The sequence below is a fragment of the Rhamphochromis longiceps genome, linkage group LG9 (assembly GCF_057381845.1).
Source record: "Rhamphochromis longiceps isolate RC_006_pf linkage group LG9, R_longiceps_female_GT1.1, whole genome shotgun sequence".
In the NCBI taxonomy this organism is placed as follows: domain Eukaryota; kingdom Metazoa; phylum Chordata; class Actinopteri; order Cichliformes; family Cichlidae; genus Rhamphochromis; species Rhamphochromis longiceps.
The window spans coordinates 14,540,803-14,557,894 of record NC_140565.1 but is presented as its reverse complement, the minus strand read 5'-3'; the positions used below and the strand labels follow the sequence as shown (position 1 = coordinate 14,557,894).

Here is a 17,092-nt window from a genome sequence, read left to right as displayed (position 1 = left end):
TGTTTCGCAACTTGTACGGAACGACCCCCGCCCGTCCTAAAATAAAGTTGAAATTTAAGAGGGGTGATCTGGTGAGAATATCCAAATTGAGAGGAGTATTTGATAAAAAATACGAACAGAGTTTCACGGACGAAACCTTTACTGTGATCCGGGTCCTTCAGCGCTCGCCACCCGTGTATAAGCTAGAAGATTATGACGGGGAACCTATCGAAGGATCGTTTTATGAGCCCGAGCTGCAGAAAGTGAAACTGACCGAGGACAAAGCGTTTCATGTGGAGAAGATTTTAAAGCGGCGCGCAGTCAGAGGCGAAAAACAGGTTTTTGTCAAGTGGAAAAACTGGCCGGATAAATTCAACAGCTGGGTGAAAGCCTCGGAAGTGGTCGGCGTATAAAAAAAGAGACCCCTCGGATCATTCGGCTCATTTCTTTTAATTTTCTCATGGAGTCCGATGGGTTTTACGTGACCCTGCCTTCCAACGCCAGCAAGGACTTATTTAAAGATAACACCAGCGGCTGCTACACGGTGGATCTGGCCAAACCCCTCGAGCTGACCGGAGAATGGACCGTGGGCCTCTGCGAATTTATTTATTCGCGCACCTGGTACAATCTACCGCCGGACGCCTCCTACTTGGAGCTGATGCGGACGACGGAGGAGGAAGCTCAGCCGGTGGTGATTTTAAAATTCGGCAGGGGAGGTCATTACGGACGCGTTAAAGATCTATTGGATCACCTGGTGCCGGCGATCAAAAAGTACGACCCCTCCTTCGAGGCCTCTTTCTACAACATCACCAAACGTCTGGACGTCAAAGGAGACGGGAGCCATAAAATAAAGGTCTTCCCTCCTCTGGCTTACATGCTGGGATTGAAAACGAACGAGTGGTGGACTCTGACGAAGCGCTCTACCCCCTATCCGTGCGATATGAGCGCGGGCGTATACAACCTGTTTCTCTACACCGACATCGTTCAGTACCAACCGGTCGGTGACAGTTACTCACCGCTGCTGAGTGTGCTGAACATGAAAGGCGATTACGGAGACGTGGTGAGCGTCAGACACAACACGGTGCATTACCTGCGCGTATCTAAAAAATACATTAAAACCATACGCGTAGAAATTAAAACGGACCGCGACAGATTCGTGGATTTTGTTTACGGGAAAACGATAGTCAAGCTGCACTTTAAACCGGCTTGAGAATGGCGGCGCGTCTCCCACAGGACCCTCACCGTTTTGTGAGATATTATGAGGGTCAGGTGGGCGGATCCCTTCCGGGTTTTTAAGGAGCCCCCGTGATGTACGGCAGAGGGATAGGATCCATCTTCTCCAGGCTGTTTCGTTTCGTGTCTCCTCTCTTCAAAACGGGGTTCGCCGTAGCTAAACCTCACCTGAAAACGGCCGCTACCAACATCGCTACAGACGCTGTGAAAAGAGTGATGGGTAAGCTGACCGAGCCTCGCCAGGAGGGGGCGGGGGGCATGATGGTACTCTCCCGCAGGAAGAGGGTTAAAAATAAAAGCGCCGGAGTAAAAACTAAATCAGTCAAGACCGGCGGCGGAAAGAGAAGGAACCCCCAGCGGAGCTCGGACATATTTTAGAAGAAAGAAAAAAAAATGTCTCTCTTACACAAGAAATCTACCGAATGCACCCTGGCCGAACTGGATCTATTTTCGGCTCCCATGACCCAGCTATCTATAGAGGATAAAAAATATCAAGAATGTCAGCCCCTCTCTGCGTTGAACGACAACTCACCCATTGAATTTTTCATCCCCGGAGACGGGGAAAAGTATCTCGATCTGAACGACACCATGCTCCATCTGAGAGTGAAAATGACGGAAAGGGACGGGAGCGACATCCCGCCCGACGCCGGGGTAGCGCTCATCAATTACCCCCTCAATACAATTTTCAGTCAGTGCGACGTTATTCTGGGGGATCGTTTGATTTCGCAGTCCAGCGCCACCCATCCTTACAGGGCCATGATCGAGACGCTGCTCAACTTTTCAGAAGACACTCTAAAGAGTCAATTCAGCGCCGGTCTGTTTTACAAAGACACGGCCGGAGACATGGATTCTATAGTTATAAGCAACGGGCCGAACAAAGGGTTAAAACAGAGAGCCGTTTTCACGGCCGAGTCGCGAGAAGTGGACCTGCTGGGTCCCCTCCACGCAGATATTTTCTTCTGCGAGAGGCTCCTGCTGAACTCTGTGGATTTGAGAATTAAATTGATACGCAACAGCGACGCCTTCAGTCTGATGGGAACTCGGGATTCGCAGTTTGCCCTGAAAATAACTTCGGCCTCTCTGTTCGTTAAAAAGGTCACGGTCTCGCCGGCCGTCAGGCTGGGGCACGCCGCGGCCCTGATGAAAGGAAACGCCCTCTATCCTCTTTCGCGCGTTTCTGTGAAAACCTACTCCATCCCTGAAAATTCCAGGATCTGCAACCAAGAGAATCTCTTTCTGGGAGCCATGCCCAAATACGTGGTCCTGGGCATGGTTCATCACAACGCCTTCACCGGGAGGAGGGATCTGTCGCCTTTCAACTTTAGACACAACGACGTGGAGTATCTGGCGTTGTGTCAGGACGGCAGGCAGGTGCCCGCCAAAGCTTTCCAGCCACAGTTTGACCGCGGAAATTCGGTCAGGGAGTTTTACCACATGTTTTCCGCCACGGGGAGACACCTCAAAGATTTGCCTCTGAGCATCGACCGCCGGGAATTTAACGAGGGGTACGCCCTGTTTGCCTTTAATCTGGAGCCCAGCGAGGATGCGGACGCCCTGTCTCCCGTCTCCAACGGGAATTTGAGGCTGGAGATGAGATTCAGAGTTCCTTTGCCTCAGACCACCACTCTCATAGTATACGCCTGCTACGACTCCATTTTGGAGATTGACTCTAAAAGGCAGGTGCTGGTGGATTATTACTAAAAAAAAAAAAAAAAAATACATGGATAACCTTCAGCTGGAGCACATTCTGCATCGCGACTTGGGAGACGTTTTCTGCGGGGTTTGGGCCTCGGACCAGCTGGCCTTTTTGAGGCGCGACTTTAAACCCCCCGCCTACTTTATAGTAAACACTCACCCCTCGCACTTGAGGGGAGAACACTGGCTGGCTCTGACTCTGGAAAGGGACGGTTCCTCCACTTTTTTTGACTCTTACGGATTCCCTCCCGACTTTGCCCACTATCCCTCGATCATCTCAGAGTTTCTGGAAGGCCGCTCTGACAAAATACTCTATCACGATCATCAACTTCAGCACCCTATGTCTGTCGTTTGCGGGCAACATTGCATTTTTTAATCTATGTCACAAGGCTCAGGGGTTATCCGTCGGCAAAATACTTTCTCTGTACTATAACGATGTGTTTAAAAATGATGACATGGTGTCTGACTTTCTGAAAGGACGCTGCCCCGCTCGCTCTCACAGAGGTCATCACGGGGCGTGCTCCTTACAAAAGTTTAAAGATGCGTGTATCGAATAAAGAAACGTAAACAAAAAAAAAGTTTGTTGCAGCGTTTTTTATTTCATTTGTAAAAAACAAAAACACGTTTGTTTTACATAGAGGTCCAGGTCGGGGAAAGCGTTATTTTGACCCGAGAAGGTTTTCTCCCCCTTCGCGCAGATGTCTGTACTCCCTCCTCCTCCACAGATTTAAGATGCGCGTACTGGTCGCGAGCTCGACGGTTATGTATGGAGGATGAGGGGATGTTTGATTCGACCAAAGTAGTTAAAAACGCGTTCCATCCTTTCGGTCGCGTTTGGTTTTTACTTTTAAAAGAGAGGGAGAGGTTTTTAAATAGATCGATCATGTGCGAACCCCGCACCGCATCCCCCTTGTAAACAAATTCTCCCCTCTTTGTCTATCCTCCTCCCCCCTCCGCTAATTTCTGCATAATGTAGCGGGCGTTTTTGCGGTCTCGAGGGGGTAAGGATTTTAATACTTCTTCCACCATTTCATCCTCCTCCTCCTCCCTGGGCTGCTGCACCTGCTCCTGCACTTGTTGCTGCTGCTGCTGCGCCTCCTCGGGCGGGAGGTGGAAAGTCACCCGACTCTCCTCGTCCCGACCCTGTTTAGAGAGTGTGAGATATCTCCGCAGCAGAGACTCGTATCTTTTGACTTTTTCGTACGAATTTAGCCGCGGATCCTCCAGTATGGCTTTCATCTTTTCGTCCAAATCGTCTTTGGCAGTTTCTCTGACGGTAGGCTCGGTGGGTCGGGTCAGTTTTTTCAACTCGTGAGAGGGAACGAGAATCATTTTTTTAAACATCTCAATGTTTCTGAAATATTCCTCCCAGCAGGTTCCCCAGAATGGGTACGGCTGCAGACAGCAGAGGGAAAAGAAACCCACCCGCTTGTTTCTTTAAAACTTGACGTTTACGGTTTAAGCTCGTTTTCTTGTCGGCCAGCAGCCTGATGATCTTTTTCTGGCGTTTCAGTTTTTGGTATTGAGAAGCGGAAAGAGGTATGTTCCCCTTTAAAAGATTTAAAGCTATCTCGCACAGCGCCTGGAGGAAATCCGGGGAGCTGTGAGCGAGAATGTCTTTGCGTTTCTGCGGCGACGCGTGGTACAGAGCTTGCAGTAAGACTGCGTTTCTTTTTATACGCTGAGACATGGCTACTTGGGTTTGGGCAGGTAAATGACGGGGTACTGCCCCGGAAGCAGACCGGCGCGCACTCTGTAGCGTTCTGGGCACGAGGGAGTGAGATCGAGGATTAAATACCCGTGGGGCTCCTTGGTAGCGTCTTTGAAACTGTCTGAGAAAAATGTTTTTTGCAAAGGGAAAATCTGATGGGCCAAAATCTCAATCTGCAGCTTGTCTCTGGGGTTTTTAAACAACACCATATAATTGGAGTTTAAGATGATGGTGCGGCTGTATTTACCCTGATGGAAAACGTTCTGGGTCAGCATCATGACCGAGACGTTTTTATGGTGGCGGTATTGAGTGAAAATTTTAACCACTTCCTGGTGATCCGAGGCCTGAAAGATGACGTCATCCAGCACCACCAGAACGTCTCGGAAATCTTCGAAAGAATCAGGCAGCCCCTCGACAAATTTAATGTTTTTATTGGTCTTTGAAAGCTCCTCGTACATGGGTTGAAAAGAAGTATAAATCCACACAATATTCGCGGGCACAGTATCCATGACGCGTTCACAGTTTTCCAAAACACACTTTACAAAATGAGTTTTCCCACACCCGCTAGGCCCCACAACGAGACAGGAAAAAGGCACTTTCAGTCTGTGATCAAAATCAGTTTCCTCCATTTTTTAGAAAAAAAAAAACAACAACAAAAAAACCAAAAAACAAAAAAACACACTAGTACCCGAAAGGCAGAGTCGTGCCGTCTGGAAAGAGACGTCTCTTGTCGTAAACCACGCGAAACTTTTTCTGAAATGTTCTGTTTTTGAGCACAAAGCCTCTCTTATCCCTCTGAATCCCGTGCTGAGGGGTCTCGAGCTCCGCCTCCTTCATACCAGAAAGGTAACTTTTCACCAACCCGCTCATACTGTCAAAATTGACCCGCTCGCAACATTCTCTCGTCTGCGTTATACCTTTCATTTTTACCACCAGTTTCTTTTTGTTTCTGGTCCGGTAGGCGTAACTCTTTGGACCCGCGGAGACAAATTCCTGGATGGTGTCCCCGTCTAATTCGTCCGTGAGATCCCCTAGATAGTTGCCCAGCTCTAAAGGTTCCTCCCCCTCTTTCACTACGTAGATCAGAGAGTCGGTGTCGGTATACAGAACGCTGCGCTGCAATTTTTCTAAATACTCGTAGAGTTTTAGACGGGCGTAGGCTGTGGTGAAAGCGGCGATGAAAACGTTATTGGTCGCGCCGGGAGGTATCACGCACCGCTCGTTATAGCTCCACTGAATTAACGCCACTTCCTGTTTTTTGGTCTTTAAAAAAGAGACGTGTTTAAAGTCGTACTGGCCTGAAAAGACGTAGTTAAAAAACTGACTGGGCTTTCTGACCAGAGTGGTCTGAGTCAGGTTGGTTCTCTGAGCAAACTTTCCCCAGAAACTGTTGAGACACAATTTTGATACCTGCCTTTTGGCCGGATTCACCTCTATTTTTGACGGGTCTAAACGTATGCCCTGATGCCTGCGGTACTCTTCCACGTATTTGCTCCTCTCATCCTCGTCGCGAGCTTCCGGAGGATAGCCGGAGGCTTCCTGTTTGCCTTTGAGAAAAGTGTTAATATAACCGGCAAAGATGTCGCTGCTGCGGCGATCAAAGTGCCAGACCTCTGTGATTTTAGCCACTCTGTAACCCAATTCTAAGGCTTTGTTAAACTCGACGGTGACCCAGACCCCTGTGAGAGCTCTGGCCTCGTCGTCGTGAAGGCACGGGCCGCTTTGATGATTAGTCTCGGCGCAGGTGCGACAGAGGGAGAATATTAATTTACCTCCGGGGGTTTTGTACGGTAGAACGGGGAAATAGAGCCCACGCGGCGGATAAACGGTGGCTCTGATCAGCCCGAAATAACTGCGAGGGTCTGCAAAATTCTCTCTGATGATTTGCGGGTGATGGAGAGGGTAATGAATGAATGAGGGCGTTGACGTAAGGGTACAGGGATGTGACGTCTACGTAATACACATTTTCTCCTGGCGAGGCGCTGTAACGCAGCCTCAAGGCCGAAGTGCGCCCTCCGTAAAGTCCCGAGCGAGGAGACAGAGGTTCCGGGGCTTCGTAGCTCCGCATAAAATTTTTAACCTCCTCGTTCGATTTTTTCATCTCGCTCCACTCGTGCTCCCACAGCGTGACCGTGCGGACTCTGTAAACGTTTCTCAGCTCCCGGAGCCTCACCTCGGCAGAGGCGTGCAGGTCCCCGTAAGGAGCGCGGGTCAAAGGGCAGATTTCCTCGGGCCTGTAGCATTTTGGACAGCCGTGATAAAAGCATCCCAGAAATTCCCACACCCACTTTTCCCCATTAATCAGCGCGTATCCGTCGACAAAGTACGGGCCTATTTTTTTCTCCCCTCCGGTTGTGAGAGCGTGTTGAATGGGGATTTTCTGAGAGCGAGCTACCCACTCCAGCCACTGAATGGACGCGTGCGAATAGGCTTTGGACGTGCGCCCGTAGTTGTCGGGCGATGGGATGGCCAGAGTGTTTTCGGGTAGGAAATTGGTGAGAAACACTTTCATGCAGGCTGAAGCTATAGTGATGCAGCTGAAAGGGTCGACTTTAGTTTCGCCTATAAACCCGTCTCTGAACTTTACGCACGCCTCCCTCAGGATATTAACGTCGTTTCGGCAGTAATACAGGGACTCTTTTTCAAAGTTAAACACCCCGCGGGAGGCCTCGCCGTGCCAACGCAAAAACTCCTCCCGTTCGGAGAGGGACATGCGTTCTACCCCGTAATCCGAAGGAGGCGGGTACGGACCCACGTATTTTAAACGGTCCCGCGAGCTGAATTTGTGAGGAAAAAATCCCTTGAAAAAATCCCGCGAGCTGAATTTGTGAGGAAAAAATCCCTTGAGGATTACAGAGTCCACAAAGTGAGCGGGGCACGCGGGGTCAAAACAGAGGTTGCAGCGGTTTTGACAAAAGTGTTCCTCTCTTTTATAATACCCGCGGTGACACTCCTCGCAAATGTACGGGATTCCTAAAAATGTTTTTAGATTTTTTATCCCGTAATAGTGATGCCGGAATAAGAATAAGTACAGCGGGTGAGACGTGTTTGGGTAGTCTGTTTCGATTAGCGAAAGAGTCCTGTCCTCGGGCGGGCGGTAAAACACGACGATTTTACGATTTAGTATTTGCTCGAATTTACCTATGTCGGTGAGGGTTACCTGGGTCCGATCGCTCAGCCCCGCTAAACGTTGCAGCTCTCTGCCGCGTTCCAGGGCCTGTTTATCTGTGAAATGAGGTTGGGTGAGGTGAATCAGGTTAATGGCGAAACACAGATTATCGTTTTTGTTTCTTACCACGTACAGACAGCGTCGCTTTTTGACTAGAATTTCATCATCTAACGATTTGCGAATCATTTTACGCGGGTCACCGCCGCCTCTAGGATTTCTAATTACTTGCACAACAATTTCTAGGGGAGAGCCCGCCACGATCGCGCCGTTTGATTGTATCAGCCTGGCCAACAGGTCCTTAAAAACCGGTACAATGTTTTCAACGCTTTCGTCGACGTTAAAAACAGCGTGATTTCGTGCGTGCTCGCTGATGATCTCCAGTTGAACCCGATCGTTACGACTAACTTCCGGTCTGACCCTATCCGCTAGATCTACAAAATTATCCCTGACGTCGAGGTAAAATTGAGCGAGGTCGGTCGCTTCATCCGGAGAGGGAATGTTAAATACTCGCCTTATTTCAAAATTATTAAATTATTCGCGGCGAGTCACCGCATCGTTCTGTACCCGAGATCCTCCTTGTTGATGCTCCGCAGGCCGCTCCTCCTCCGCGGGCTGCTGCTCCTACTCCTGCACTTGTTGCTGCACCTGCTCCTCCTGCTGCTGCGCCTCCCTCTGCCGGTCGTAGAGCTGAAGAGCATTTTCTAACGGTTGCAGAGGATCAAAGTTCAGTAGACCGGCACGCCGTTCGTTTTCAATGTTTTGAAGGAGGGCTTGCAAAGCGTTTTCTAAAGGCTGTAGGGGGTCGATCGGTGGTGGGGCTATATTGTTTTCTATCGGTGGGGCTATATGATCAACGTCTCTGTTCATTTCTGCCACGGCTTCCAACAAAGCGTCAGGAATGCTGCGTTCTTCCGACATGATTTTCTTTATTTCTTAATTCACAGACTTTTACATGTGTATGCTTTTACTTTGCATCCCTTTACAGGTCCTTGTGTCGATATATTGATGCATATGCGCGGACTGTTATGGCGTGAATGAAAGCGAGGTCTCCGAGGATTCTCTTCTTATGAAGTAGCTGACGACCTGTAAGAAAAGACAGACAGAATGTATTTTTAAAACATACATTTTTTTATAGAGCGGAGAAGTTTATTCGGGTCGATTCATCCCCCGTCAATTACCTCTCAATCTCCTGAGAGGAGGAGGAGGAGGAGGAGCTCTGGACGGTTCCTCCTCCGCCTGATTTTCTGTATCGGTCTCTGTCGAGAAATAAAAACAGAAGAGAGAAAAGTTTTAAGAAAACAATCTCCTCCTTCCTATTTTTGAGAATGAAAAACATTTATTTACCTCGCTCCTCCGTCCGATTGTCTGTAGCGGGGGTTTGAATAGGTATATCCACAATCTCGGCTGTCGTGAAATAAAACAAACTTTTAAAAATCCGCTCCAAGTCAGGAGGGGCGGTATAGCACACTCGGATTACTCCTTAACATCCTGTTATTCAACAAAATGACGGATAATGCAACATATTGTTTACCTTCGGATTTAAAAGCTATTTTCCTGCAGTTCTCCTGGTATGCGGAGACGAAAATAACGTCATCTTCTTCTTTTCGCTGCGGCGGCGGGGTCTGTATATTCTCGATTACCGCTGTCAAGAAATAAAACAAACTTTTAAAAATCCGCTCCGGGTCGGGAGGGGCGGTATAGCACACTCGGATTACTCCGTCACATCCTGTTATTCAACAAAATGGCGGATAATGCAACATATTGTTTACCTTCGGATTTAAAACTTTTTTCTCCGCAGTTCTCCTGGTTTGCGGAGACGAAAATATCGTTGTCTTCTCGCCGCGGTCTTTCGCCGATCGGCAGCGGAGGTTCTGCGGGGAGGATGGCGTCTAAATCGCCTCGGAAAACGGCCGGATTTATGCTGCTACTCACCGCGCTATCGATAGCCTCTGTAAGTAACAGAGTTTCATTGAAAAAAATGATATATACTTATTTAATCGCACCGTAGTCCACTTGCGTGAAATCATTGATGTAGAAATCTAAAAGAAAGTAATCAAATTATTGACATCTCTGTCGATATATAATTTAAAGTCGTAAAGAAAAAAGAAAAAAAAAATCGCTTACCGGGGTGAGGTACGAACAGTTCTGGCGAGATGGCCCTGGCACTCTGATCGGCGGCGTTGTTTGAACGGAATGCTGACATAATATTCACGGATTCTTCCTCGCGATTGGTAGAACTTTCACAGTAGGGGCTGAGCAGATATCGGCTCTTTTGACTCCCCTCCCGTTTCTTCTCTCATTTTATCCTCGTCTAGCGAGGCATCTGTTTTTTCGCATCTTTCTCCTGACAATATTGTCAGTTAGAGAGGGGTTTTTTTTCTCATCCTTCGGGTCTCTCTCTGTGTGTGTGTGTGTGTGTGTGTGTGTGTGTGTGTGTGTGTGAAACAAGAGCTCCTGTCACGGCTATTATGGTTTGTTTTTCAGTCTCTTGTAAAAAGGACTCTCAAAGGGAAAAGTAGTATTCACTAAGGGATATTTATTCATTTTTACACATACGGGGTAGGCAGCCTGTAGGTTACAAGCGGATAGAAAGTTCTTCTTTTCATCACAAGCTATGGTGTATCTTAAAGGTTTTTTACTGCGTCTGTATTATAGGAAAATAAAATACTATTGAAAGAAACGGTTCTCTACAGGAAGTCACTCTTTATTCCCATTACAAACGCCGGTGCAGCTTAAGAAAGTAAAATTACATCCGCTATTGTAAAAAAAAAGAAATACAGAGAAAATTGTCATAATATCGAAACAGAATTCAAACTATGAGTTTGTGGAAAACTAACTGCCGCTCTGTCTCTCTATACATCACAGAATCATCTGCTGCATCACTGCTGTGCTTCAGGAACCCTCTCTGATCTCCCCCCAGCAACCATACCCCTCCCCTCATGCTTAGGGAACATGACGCATCAGGTCTGAAAATGACTAGACACTTCCGGAGTATTTCCGGTAGGGCCATAAGGTCCGGATCGAGGCCTTCCATAGTAAATATGCTGTATTTGAATATGTCATATTCAAAGCCTTCTTTGGGAGAGCAGATCTCTTCGCCGTCCAAGTACACAGGAGCGCTGCTGGGCTGCAGAATGAAATCCATCTTGTGTCTGTGCCTTAGAAATTGTGACGGACTCCTCCTCTCTGCTTTTATTCTCCTCCCATGCCGCAGACCCTCCCTCCCTCTAAAAACTTTTTTTTCCAACAACAGGTGGCGCGCTTCCGGGGTTTCCCCCTCCCTTCTCCGGATGCAATTCGTCACGCTTAGGGGATCAAATTACACACTTCCGGGGGGGAGGGGGGAGGTCAAAAGGTCATGATTAGGGTCATCAATCAAATCGGATCAAATTTTGTCATAAGCCGTAGGGAGTATCTCTCTACAGGGATTGTTTTCTTTGTGTATGTAACTAGTTGAAGGTCAGGTGGTTTTAGTGGCGTATCACTGAAGTGCTCTTCGTAGATGTGGTTAGGCAGGATAGAAACTGCAGAACCTGTGTCCACAATCAGTGCAATGTCCTTAGCTGATGAGGTAGGTGTGCTCACATTTATGCTGCATTGCAATCCTTTTGATGCATGAGAAGGATCTGTTAAGTAACGGACTGAGTTTTGGTAAATGCACTTCCCGTACATCTCTTGTCTTGGATGAGCAGCAGACACGAGCAAAATGTCCAATTTTATGACCAGTTTACAAGTAGCTTTGGCAGCAGGACACTGACGACAGTTTGCTAAATGAATGTTTGAACCACATCTAAAACAGTTCTTAGATGGTTTTGTTGCATGAGATGGCTTTGCAGGGTGAGCATTGTATTTGTGTTTCCTCTGCATGGAGTGCGAGTGAGACTGCACAGCTTGGACTGGCTGTCTGCAGCTATGGATTTAGCTTGTTGAACTGCAGATTCCATTTGTGTTGCCAGTGTAACAGCTTTATCTAGTGTCAAATCAGGTTCAAGCAAGAGTCTTTCTCTTATGCTGGGGCTAGACACATGTTCAACTAGCTGATCACGGATCATTTCTTCTGTCCTGTCATCAATCTCACATTTAGAAGCAAGGTCACGCAAGCTGGCCACATACTGGATAACAGTCTCATGTGAAGCTTGTGTTCGCTTTCTGAAAGCATGTTTTTCCACAACAACATTTACCTTGGGTGAAAAGTATTGTTCTAGGGCAGTAACAGCAGAGGCGAAAGTATCACCTGTATTTGGCAGTGAGTAGAAAATCCTTTGTCCCTCTGTTCCCAAGCAGTGAAGTAAAGTAGCTCTTCTTCGTGCTTCAGGCCAAGCATTCCCTGTTGCATTGATCACAAGCAAATAATTGTTGAACATACGCATCCACATGTTGAAGGGCAAAGCATCTCCAGGGCAAGGCAAAAACATCGGCGGTGGACGTTTGCAGCCACGATGACTCAGCAAAAAACTAAGCAGAAAAAACACGCAGGGTTACTCGTCGCCAAAATGTAGTAGCGGCTAGTGGTGTGCGATACTGCATATTTTTGGTATTGATCCGATACCAAGTAAATACAGGCTAGTATCGCCGATACCAATACCGATACTTTTCAATAAATAAGGTGGATGCCTCATTGAATTGCTAAATCGCAATTAATTTTCATGACCTTAAGTGTTTTTTGTGATTTTTCCTTTTGTATTATTAATTACTTAAAACCCAGGACATAATTAGGAGAAATAATTTATTTATAATTAAATGAAAAATGCTTTATTATTGTGGCGGGCCGTGGTCTGCGATGCTGCTGCAGGTGAGATGGACTCACCTTCACTGCATCTACAATCATGCCTCACCGGCTTAAAACCTGTGCGCTGCATGTGCTGTTGTTGTTTTTGGTGTTGATATGTACAGCTGGCAGCAGGAGGGCTGCAACCGTTGAATGTAGGCTACTGTTACAGCAACCGGGTGACCACTGTAAGGGTGGACAGCGCGCGGCATGGGGTGAGCCGGAGGCTGGCACGCCAGCGGGACTGCCAAGCTGAAGATAGAGGTAATGGTGCGCGAGGTGCGCGGGGGTCCTGCCTGAGGGCGGCATGCTGTCCGCTTCGGCACGCAGGCTGCATGGTCCTGCGTGCCGGCCGTCTGCCCAGCTGCCTCTGAGCCCTGGCTCACTTCCACTCCGCTTCCGCTGGAGGCGCGGGCGACCCCAGAGTGGACACTTCCCTGTCGCTGGGCCAGGGCATGGGGCGCCGATGGTCCGGGCCGATTCCCTCACCTGCTCGCGGGGTGGGGTGAAGCGGGCGATGGGAGTATGTGGCAGGGCATGTTCTGCGATGCCGCTGCAGGTTTGGTGGTGTGTACGGCTGCCAGCGGGAGAGCTGCAGCCGTTGAATGTACTGTTACAGCAACCGTGTGCTTATTGTAAGAATAAATAATGCTGTGAAGCATGAGAATGCCATCGGGTCTGCCGTGGTGACGATTTTTGTTTTTTTTAATCTTAAGTCACACAAACCAGTAAACAAATTAAAACAAATACTGTTGATAAACTATAAAACAAAAATTACAATTAAAATTCTCAACAACAAAAACAATTGGTAAAAATATAATTAATATGTAAACGACTTAATAACCCCCAAAGTGTCTAAGTCACGTGACGTGTCAGCGCAACACTGAAACATAGGAGGGGGGGCAAAGTGTGCTTGTTCTCCGCTGACACAGGAGCGGCGAGTCCAGTGACCTGGCTCTTTCGTTTTTGCCAAAAGCACAGCATAGCAAACAAGCAGAACTCAAAGTAAAGAATCGATCTAACCAGGCTAGTATTGATCCGATACCGATCCCGACTTGGGATCGATACTATCGATATTTGGATCAATCCGCCCACCACTAGTAGCGGCCGGTAATAAACCAGTCCTCATAAAGGAACAGTGCTCTTTAATGGATTCAACACAGACTTTACATCGTAGGTTTAACAGGGAGACACAACAAGTTATCCGTTAGCCATCTAACTATACTCTAACTCTAAAACTTTACCAACTCCACTTTACTCTTATTTAACGACACCACCCTCTAGTGGTGCAATATGGTAAAATCATTACAGGACACAACAGTCTAGCAGGACAAGCACAGAGATGAGTCCACTGTCAGAGGCCATAAGAAGATCATTTGTAACCTTCACTAAAGCTGTTTCTGTGCTGTGATGAGCTCTGAAACCTGACTGAAACTCTTCAAATAAACCATTCCTCTGCAGATGATCTGTTAGCTCTTTGACAACTACTCTTTCAAGGATTTTTGATATGAAAGGAAGGTTGGAGATTGGCCTATAATTAGCTAAGACTGCTGGGTCTAGAGATGGCTTTTTGAGTAAAGGTTTAACTACAGCCAGCTTGAAGGCCTGTGGTACATAGCTGATTATTAGAGATAGGTTGATCATATTTAAGATCGAAGAATTAATTAAGGACTTCTTTGAGCAGTTTTGTAGGAATGGGGTCTAAAAGACACGTTGATGGTTTGGAGGACGTAATTATTGAAGTTAACTCAGAAAGATCAATTGGAGAAAAAGAGTCTAACTTAACATCAATGGTACTAAAAGTAGCTGTAGATAATATTACATCTGTGGGATGATTATTGGTAATTTTTTCTCTAATTATAAACATTTTATTTGTGAAGAAGTTCATGAAGTCATTACTAGTTAACGTTAAAGGGATTGTTGGCTCAAAAGAGCTCTGACTTTTTGTCAGCCTGGCTACAGTGCTGAAGAGAAACCTGGGGTTGTTCTTATTTTCTTCAATCAGTGACGAATAGTAAGATGTTCTGGCTTTGCGGAGGGCTTTCTTATAAAGCAGCAAACTATTTCTCCAGGCTAAATGATGACCCTCTAAATTTGTGCCATTTCCTCTCCAGCTTACGAGTCATCTGCTTTAGGCTATGTGTTTGATAATTATACCACGGAGTCAGGTACTTCTGTTTTAAGACCTTAGTTTTCACAGGAGCTACAGTATCCAGAGTCGTACGTGGTGAGGAGGTAAAATTATTAACAAGATAATTGACCTCTGTTGGAGTAGCATTCAGATAACTGCTCTGCTCTATGTTGGTACAGGGCATTGAAGATGATAACAGTGGGTGGATTATGTTCTTAAACTTAGTTACAGCGCTTTCAGAAAGACATCTACTGTGATAAAGTATACTCTCACCTGCTGTGTAATCAATTATTGTAAATGTAAATGTTATCAGGAAATGATCAGACAGGAGAGGGTTTTCAGGAAACACTGTTAAATGTTCAGTTTCTATGCCATATGTTAAAACAAGATCTAGAGTGTGGTTAAAGTGGTGGGTGGGTTCTTTTACATTTTGAGAGAAGCCAATTGAGCCTAATAACAGGTTAAATGCCATGTTGAGGCTGTCATTTTTAGCATCTACATGGATGTTAAAATCACCCACAATAATTATTTTATCTGAGCTGAGCACTAAATCAGATAAAAAGTCTGAGAAATCAGATAGAAACTCTGTGTAAGGCCCAGGTGAACGATAGATGATAACAAGACTGGTTTCTGAGTTTTACAGCTGGGGTGGACAAGGCTAAGCATCAGGGTTTAATTCAAATGAATCAAAAGTCTGTCTTGGTCTTTCGTTAATTAATAGGCTGGTGTGAAAAATTGCTGCCACACTGCCCCTCGGCCTGCGCTTTGAGGTTTCTGGTAGTTAGAATTAGTGATGGTAAATTAAAATCTTTTTACTGAATCGAGTTATAATGAGTCACTCACCAAAGAGAATCGGGGTTTTTGAGTCATTCGAGTCATTCGAGACACGGTTTCTCTACGTTGTGAAAGGGAGGTTTTTCCATTGCCGGAGGTTTTGTGTTGTTGTTTTTCTTCATGTTCAGGCTGAAACGTCGTCAATATAACTCAAAGGAGTGGATTATATAACTTCAAGATTAAAACATCGGGACATTAGTGAGGATACTGCCACCTGCTGACCGAGTGAATGAACCCTATTATAAACTGAATTAGCGTCATTTCAAATGCATGTTAAATTTGATTTAGCAATAGCCGAGTGTGTTTATGTTTGTCTGTGATGAGAGGATTGTTGGAATACCGATGATGATGTCCGCTATCGCTGTCAATTGTTAGTAAACACTTAATCTGGCTGATGAATCTTCACGTGACACATTACTAAGTCAGTATTATTAAGTCCGTAATTACGCACCATTTTTATTATGTGGGGGCGATCGTGGCTCAAGAGTTGGGAGTTTGCCTTGTAATCGGAAGGTTGCCGGTTCGAGCCCCGGCTTGGTCAGTCTCGGTCGTTGTGTCCTTGGGCAAGACACTTCACCCGTTGCCTACTGGTGGTGGTCAGAGGGCCCGGTGGCGCCAGTGTCCGGCAGCCTCGCCTCTGTTAGCGCGCCCCAGGGTGGCTGTGGCTACAATGTAGCTTGCCATCACCAGTGTGTGAATGGGTGTTGGATATGTAAAGCGCTTTGGGGTATTTGTATATAAATACAGGCCATTTACCATTATTTTACGGAGCTTTTGTTCAATCTGGGGACGCTCTCTGTTGAGGAGAAAAGCATCAATTTGTTTGTATACAGAGGTATCTGTTATTTAAACGTCCCGGTATTCAAAAAGGAGGCAGAGCTGTTGAGAAATTCTAGGAGCTAACTGGTCGCTAACCGTATCATTCAAATATATTGAATGTCGCAATGTTGGCAAAGAGAGGAAGTGACGTAAGATTTGCGCATGCGTGTTACCGATTGGGTAGCGACATAGCTCAAATGTGCTGTTAGCAAGGGTGTAGATTTGGCATGGACGGAAGGGACATGTCCCCACCAATATCCAGCGATTATTGAATTGTCCCCACCAATAATTTGATCTCTTTGAGCAAAGAAAAACAAAAGCGATAGAAAGAAAAAAAAAAAGGATCTGTCAATGTCTCATTCACCCAGCGGTGCACAAAGAGTTAAATTACATTCTCTACTGGGGTCCTACCTCATGTGACAAATATGGCAAATGTGATTGGCTGAGCCTTTCAGGGAGCTCTGTTTAGTTTTAGCAGCGGCAAGCCTGCGCTGCGAGGACCTGCAAGGACGTGAAGAGGACGGCAGCAAAAAGGAAGAACCTGGATATAAGAAAGTGTTTTTCAAAGAAACCTGTAAGTCACTTAAAGTCAGGTTCACTCATATAATGTGTCCGTCATAATAATGTTACAGGCTATGCTAGGCTTTGGCCCACATCAGTCTAAAATTGTATGTAACCATGAATAACGTTTTTTGGAAACTAACTGCACAACAGGCAGCACTATTAGTTATCTCAGTCTCCCAGAGTAGCATT

The 17,092-nt window shown here is 46.4% G+C and overlaps 2 protein-coding genes across 2 annotated transcripts; one reads left to right on the top strand and one right to left on the bottom strand.

Moving 5' to 3' along the window:
- The first annotated feature begins 1,671 nt into the window (after nt 1–1,671).
- LOC146662031 (uncharacterized protein F54H12.2-like) lies at nt 1,672–2,913 on the top strand. The gene has a single exon (XM_085417877.1). The coding sequence runs from the start codon at nt 1,672–1,674 to the stop codon at nt 2,911–2,913; it is 1,242 nt and encodes a 413-aa protein (XP_085274003.1).
- A 5,853-nt stretch (nt 2,914–8,766) lies between these two features.
- On the bottom strand, nt 8,767–10,131 carry LOC146662030 (uncharacterized). The gene is made up of 7 exons (XM_085418416.1): nt 9,912–10,131; nt 9,791–9,826; nt 9,557–9,736; nt 9,319–9,429; nt 9,132–9,191; nt 8,966–9,043; nt 8,767–8,870 (listed from the first exon to the last, which is right to left on the bottom strand). Exons 1-7 carry the CDS (start codon nt 9,988–9,990, stop codon nt 8,767–8,769), a joined length of 648 nt encoding a protein of 215 aa, XP_085274542.1. The 5' UTR covers nt 9,991–10,131.
- Nucleotides 10,132–17,092: the final 6,961 nt, after the last annotated feature.